At 35.8% G+C, this 6,881-nt stretch overlaps 1 protein-coding gene across 1 annotated transcript; it reads right to left on the bottom strand.

The window, feature by feature from the left end:
* Positions 1-1,155: 1,155 nt before the first annotated feature.
* LOC106300551 (protein NRT1/ PTR FAMILY 2.13-like) lies at positions 1,156-6,075 on the bottom strand. Its single transcript, XM_013736715.1, has 4 exons — positions 5,674-6,075; positions 4,870-5,087; positions 2,391-2,956; positions 1,156-2,189 (listed from the first exon to the last, which is right to left on the bottom strand). The coding sequence occupies exons 1-4, from the start codon at positions 5,864-5,866 to the stop codon at positions 1,307-1,309; spliced, it is 1,860 nt and encodes a 619-aa protein (XP_013592169.1). The 5' UTR covers positions 5,867-6,075; the 3' UTR covers positions 1,156-1,306.
* Positions 6,076-6,881: the final 806 nt, after the last annotated feature.

Below are 6,881 nucleotides of genomic sequence, written 5' to 3'. Positions count from 1 at the left end.
CCTTTACCGTTCATTAAAGTGTATAAGTGTTTCTCTTATGTTGTGGAGATTTCGTTCATACAATCGGAAAAGTGTTTATTATAGGGTAAGGAACAAATTTTTGACTTCATAATCAGTCTAAGACACTTAATAAGGGTTATATAAGTGTTATTCAAACCGTAAAACGTTGTTTTCGGTTTAAAAATCCTACTTCCTCGGAATTTCCTCGGCTAGTTCGTCGGAATTTCCTCGGAATTTTTAAAATCTTCCAACGGCTCTCTAACGGCTATAATATATCCATAGCGACATACTGAGGGAACCGAAGAATACGTTTTTCCTCGGTATTCCATAAGAATATTCCGACGGATTAATATTTCCTCGGAATTCCGTCGGTATATTCCGAGGAAATTCCGACGAACTAGCCGAGGAAATTCCGAGGAAACCAAATTTTGTGTTTCCTCGGAAATTCCTCGGGATATTCCGAGGATTTCATTTTCCGTCGGAATGTCCGTCAGAATACCGCTGTTTTCTTGTAGTGCTAGGAACCCTAACCACGGACCACGATCTCTTTCCTTCTTCCACAAACTTTTTGTGGCTATTCTTATATATTTCTAGAATTTGATAGACAAATAACAGCGATTCTCTCAATTGATCGAATGTAAATTAGGAAAAGTATACACTCCTTCAATTTGCATTGCTGGAGATTCAATCAAAACAGAGAGACTTGGAAAAGAAAAAAAAAAGGAAGATAGAAAGCAAACATGGTGGAATCAGAAGAAAAACTTGGGATAAAAGGTAAATAGGCTTGCACCACGTTTACTGTTTGTAATATTCTTTTTGTTTGTGGCTAGAAGTAGATAATGAATGAATTACTAGAGTAATAAGCTAAAGAAGCATAGATTGTAGATTAAGAATTATGAAAAGTATTAAAAGAACAAGACATTAATAAGTAAAATAGAAAAGCTTCAAAGTAATAATTATATTCAACAAGCTAATTAAGATCAATGTAAATTTTTTTAACCAAATCTAATTTATTTTTATATGTATATGGTTAATTAATTATCTGTGTTAATATATAAATCTCCTGATAAATCACAGTTATTTGTAAGCAAAAATACTTCCATACATAGCATGTGATCAATACTAGTTATGTTAATATTAAATGATAAGAAACTCTTATTAAGAAACATGTTGATGCTGGTGTTCTAACAATCTAGTTCAATATCTGGTAAAAACAGAAGGTAAAATAGATTATATAATCTAGTTCTTGTATATTACATAATAGATACATTGTCATAATAATAATTATAAAACATCGATCATCTTCTTATTTTTTGGAACTCATCTCAACATCAGAGAAACTCTTGTTCTCCTCGAAATCTCCCATCTGTAAACCGACCTTGTACCGGTATCCTCGAGCACAATACCAAAAGTAAACCAGATTAAACACACCCAAAACGGCGATCAGATAGTAGAAATAATCCAATTTTCCGGCGTTGAGATTCTTGTTCAGCCAATCCGGACGGTCATGACCACCGGAGAATCTATGAACCGTCGTCACTATCAAACTGCTAAGGTAGTTCGAACCGGCGAAGGACAAAGAGAAGAGGGAGTTAGCGATGCTTCTCATGTGCTCCGGAAACTGACTGTTGAAGAACTCAATCTGTCCGATGATGTTAAACGCTTCGCATAGTCCCATGAGAATCAGCTGCGGAGAGAGCCAAAACACTGACATCGGAGTCATACCTGTCGGATCTCCGGCGTTGATGGAGCGTATGCGTCTCTTGCGCTCAACGAGCCCGGCAACGATCATGGAAAGGATAGCGAAAACGATGCCTGTCCCGATACGTTGGAGGAGTGTGATACCTGATTTATGGCCGGTGATGCGGCGGAGGAACGGGACTAAAACACGGTCGTATAAGGGAAGAAAGACGCCGATGGTGAGGAGAGAGATGACGGAGAGAGAACCGGCCGGAATCTCGAAGTTGGGACCCATATGTCGGTCCATTTTCAAAGCTTGTGAGACTGTGAACGTTCCTTGCTGTGACATTGCCGCGAGTGAGATTATTCCAGCCGACCAAACAGGAACTATTCGGATCAAACACTTTACTTCCTCCACTTCTTGAATACTGCATAGCCGCCACTTGTTGGCCGGAACTCCCTCGGGTGTTAGGTCGCCTTCTATTATCACCGCCGCTTTGTCTAGAAACCTGATTTTATGCATTTCAGTTAGATTATAATTTGTGTTTTTTTTACCAAAATTGTATTAAAACAGTACATATTGTTCTGAAAATAACACACTCGATTTTTATTTTTGTAAAAGTAACAAATAGTTTATATAGAACATATATTCAGTAAAAGAAACCATGTAGTAATTTATAAGTCAAAACCTAAATGAATAGAAAAAGTACCTGAATTGGTTACTATGGTGTAACTTGGATAACACGCTTTCTTTGACAGGTGGGTCATAGTAGGTCACAGTGCCGTCGTCTTCCTCAGGGAGTTTCATCTTTCGCTTCTTACGAGCTGCCACGACAACTTGAGCTATACCAGAGAATATACTTCCCTCAGGTTTAACGTATACGTAAAGCTTCATTCCGGCGAAAAACATAACAACCGCACATGCCATGAGTCCAGTGGGTACACTAAAGCCGATGACCCAGCTGACTTGGTCTTGGATATACACGACCACGGTCTGTGTAATAAGCAGAACTATAGTGAAAGTCATGTAATACCAGTTGAAGAAACTGGCTACTCCTTTAATCCCTTCCTCGGTTCGTTGGTCAAACTGGTCAACACCAAAAGGGATGCTACATGGTCTTATTCCTCCACTCCCTATGGAGAGGAAGCCGAGACCTAATAGCAAAATTCCGAACTGAAGCTTGTTCGGACCGCCGCAACTGACTGGATCTTTGCTGTTGCATGTTGCTGGGTGGAGTTGAGGAAGCGATGCTGTGAGTGTCAATGTCACTAGTCCCTGTAGATTTAAAATGATTGATTATACATTACTATCAACTCATTATTCGGATGTAAAAGAAAACCAACTCATTATTCGTTTTCAGACCGATTAATCATTAGTTATGATTATGTATACCTTGAAAGTGAATCGAATCGTTATTAGTTAATCTTGAAAATGCAAACAATAACTAACGTGGCATAGATTGAAGTTATGCAATCAGATACAAACAAAAGCTCCATTTGCTCATAAAAGATAAATGTTTTAAAATAAAAATTTATTTTAAAAAGATGTACGTTTTTTATACAAATTTGATTAGTTAATAATGGTAAATTATAAACTTCAAAAAATGTACTTTGAAATAATATTGGTTTAGAATTATAAGAAATTAGCAAATACAAAAAATAATGCATTTATTATCAAAATTTAATATGTTTTCTTAATATGGGTTTTTAAACAAGTTTTCTTAATATGAGTAAAACACAAAACATGCATATTTTAGAAATAAAGTGAGTAATTAATATATAGTTAACACTAATATTAATTAGGTTTGACTTCATTATGATTAAAAATGTATACTACTTTAATTGAGTACATGGAAAGAAAAACAATATTGTGAGATAGATTGAAGCTATAAGAGCAAATACAAACAACAATTTGTTTAAGTTAACACTAGTCTTAATTAGGTTTGACTGTATATTATTATAAGGTGACGAGCTGATCATGATGTAGAACCTAATGTAATATTTTGTTGTAATAATCCCAATATAGTAATATGAGTTGTCAATGGTAGTAGTTTAGGTTCTTTAGGTTAGATTACTATGAAAAAGGCAAAAACAAAAGACAAAATAAGGAGAAGTTGAACAAGTAGATGCGCTCATAATGCTATAATAATGAATGAAAGAGACATTAGAAAAGCAACTATTTCATACGCTACGTTACGTCACTGTGATAGACCAAATCTACACATCTTTCAGTTAGCTATATCATTTGGAGATTCAATTATTGGACGCTGCCATTATCAAATCGACCACTTGTACATTTTCGTCCTTTTCGACGCACTTCTCTTTTTCACGATAAAACTCTGTTGTATTACGTAACTCTTTAGTGGAATGTGTAACCAATTAATCACAGTTTTTTTTTTATCAAAACAACAATCAACGTTGTCCGTTAGATAAAATATTGTTTTTTCTTATAAAAAACTTTGGGTGATACCCGGACTCGATAGTCCAGTGGTACCTGCCCCTCAACCTTGGGAGGTCAGCTGTTCGATTCGCAGGCGGGGAGGCGTACCCAGGGCCCTAACTGGTACAGGCGCAGGCTGGCGCCGGGCCTAGGTGGTGGGCTGACCGAAGGCTGGTCAACACCTGGTTAATAAAAAAAAAAAAAAAAAAAAAAAAACTTTGGGTGATATATAAAGTAAGCCCAAGTTAAGTACCGACAATAATTTCACATTATAGACCGGCCTTATCGTCCTCGATAGCTTCGTGGTCCCTCTATAATTTCATGCCTTTTTCGTACAATACAGAGGCAATAAATAGGAACAAAAGACTGTACACAGACCTATATTTTAAGTTTTCGTATTATAATTTTTGCTGAATATATATTAAATAAAGTTTGTCCTAACGTAGCTACCTTACCGCTTCCACGTGCGCGATGAAATTATGTGCCAAGTATCATGTATCTTCACCACATAACATCATATACTAGTATAGCTCATACGTGTGTGTTTGTAGACACATTAGTTTGTGTGACAATAGAATTTTCCACCTAGTTAGTATGTTAAGAGTCAATAATATGGTATTGTTAGTTACAAAAATAATAATAATAATATGGTATTGTTACTAGTATAGCTCATACATAAGTGTATGTTAATTTGTAGACACCTTAGTTTATGATTTCAAGTAAATTAAAGAATTAAAACTAAGACTCACGAGGAGGGTGGCGAATGAGGCGAAAGCAATGGTTTTGAAACGGCCGACGTAAGCGTCTGAGATAAACGCGCCGACGAGAGGAGTGAGATTGGTGAAACCTGACCAAATGTTGATGACATTTGAAGCGTCGACTTGTTCTAAGTGGAACACTCTGGTTAGATACACCATGAAGTTTGACAACAACCCAATCGTTCCCAGTCTCTCAAGCGTTTCATTTCCTGTTTTAATCCATTTTATTTTTAAATTGTCAGAAAACAAACTAACAAACGTGATTATTAAAAATAATTATGTAACAAATTTTCTTTCCGTTTCGATTATAAAGTTGTAAAATGGACGAGTGTCAAACATGATGAACCGACGGTTACGAGAATATAGTACGATATTTTGCTAAAATATAGTATGATATAGTTCTTTCGGAGAAAACTTTAATTTTTTTTAGCCCAAGTTACAAAAAAAAAGCTTAATTTTTTAATAATAGTTCTTGATCTGTTGTGGTTAAAAAAAAAATAGTTCTTGATCTGCTGAAAATATTATACGCCCATTCTTTGCTTCTCCTTTTTGCTTTAACTAACAGCAAATATGATAAATATATAATTCCCCTTTCTTCTTCTGCCTATTATATGAAAGGATTTAGGAAAATACGTGATCTTGAAACGGCTAATAATATATGTCAAGGTTCTATAGTTATATATATATTCATTTATTTCTAGAATTATATGTGCAGTTATGGAGAAATAGAGAGAGAGGTCAAGGATTAGGTTAACTTCAAATAAATTACGATCATGTATACCAAACAAGTTATACCTAAAATGAACGTGACGGCTCTCCAGCCTCCAGGCTTTTTCTCAACCTTCTCACCATCCGAAAGAGAATCCGACGTACTTTTAGGATTGTACGAGTTGACAGCATGCATCTCCGGCGGCGGTCTTGTAGCTCTAGAGAAACAAGGGGACGATCGTGGCAACGAAGTACCATCCTTTGTATCTTTCAAACCCATTTTCGGAGACTACACTCAGAATGTTCTCTTTTTTTTTTGTGCACACACTCAGAATATTCTCACTTCGATTTTAAGGGTGGATTTGTGAGATTCGATTCTCACTCTTGCAATATATAAACAAATCAAGGTAATCACATTAAGTGATTGATAAAGATTGAGAGCGGGCACATTACTTGTACACTTTCTCTCCGTTAGAAGCTTTTATGAGTGTAATGTGCAAGTGTGCGTACATATATGGACGGAACTTAGATTCACCCCCTAGGTAAACCTTTAAATTCACCGCAACCTTTATGACCAATCAAAATGACACATAGATTATTAAATAAAAAAATATTAAATTAAATAAAAAATAGCTACAAAAAATAAAAGCGCTAATTTTAACGACGCTAACGCTTTCAGCTAAACCCTAAATCCTAAATCTTAAATTCTAAACCCTATACCCTAAATTCTAAACCCAAATCCAAACCCCTAAACCCAAACCCTATACCCTAAACCCTAATCATAGACCTTAAACCCAAATTATATACCCTGAACCCAAAAACTAAATTATAAACCTAAACTCTATACCCTAAACCCAAACCGTAAACCTTAACCCAAACCCTATAGCATCTAAGTTTGGGGTTTGAGTTTAGGGTTTACCATTTGGGTTTTAGGTCTAGGGTTTGGGTCTAGGGTATAGGTTTTGGGTTTACGATTTACGGGTTGGGTTTAGGATTTACCGTTTGGGCTTATAGTTAATGTTTTGGGTTTAGGATATATAATTTGGGTTTAAGGTTTACGGTTTGGATTTAGGGTATAGGGTTTGAGTTTAGGGTATAGAGTTTAGCTAGAGTTTAGGTTTATAGTCTAGTTTTTGGGTTTAGGGTATATAATTTAGGTTTAGGGTCTAGGATTAGGGTTTTGGGTATAGGGTTTGAGTTTGGATTTGGGTTTAGAATTTAGGGTATAGGGTTTAGAATTTAATATTTAGGGTTTAGGGTTTATCTGGAAGCGTTAGCATCGTTAAAATTAACGT

The sequence above is a fragment of the Brassica oleracea genome, chromosome C6, assembly GCF_000695525.1.
Source record: "Brassica oleracea var. oleracea cultivar TO1000 chromosome C6, BOL, whole genome shotgun sequence".
Classification (NCBI taxonomy): Eukaryota; Viridiplantae; Streptophyta; class Magnoliopsida; order Brassicales; family Brassicaceae; genus Brassica; species Brassica oleracea.
The sequence above is the reverse complement of the archived record's forward strand: the minus strand, read 5'-3'. Positions and strand labels throughout refer to the sequence as shown.

Coding starts and splice junctions, on each gene's coding strand:
- LOC106300551 (XM_013736715.1), bottom strand. CDS start 5,866: ATGGGTTTGAAAGATACAAAGGATGGTACTTCGTTGCCACGATCGTCC. Junction 2,957..4,869: donor CCTCATTCGCCACCCTCCTC/GTGAGTCTTAGT, acceptor TTAAATCTACAG/GGACTAGTGACATTGACACT. Junction 2,190..2,390: donor CACCATAGTAACCAATTCAG/GTACTTTTTCTA, acceptor GCATAAAATCAG/GTTTCTAGACAAAGCGGCGG.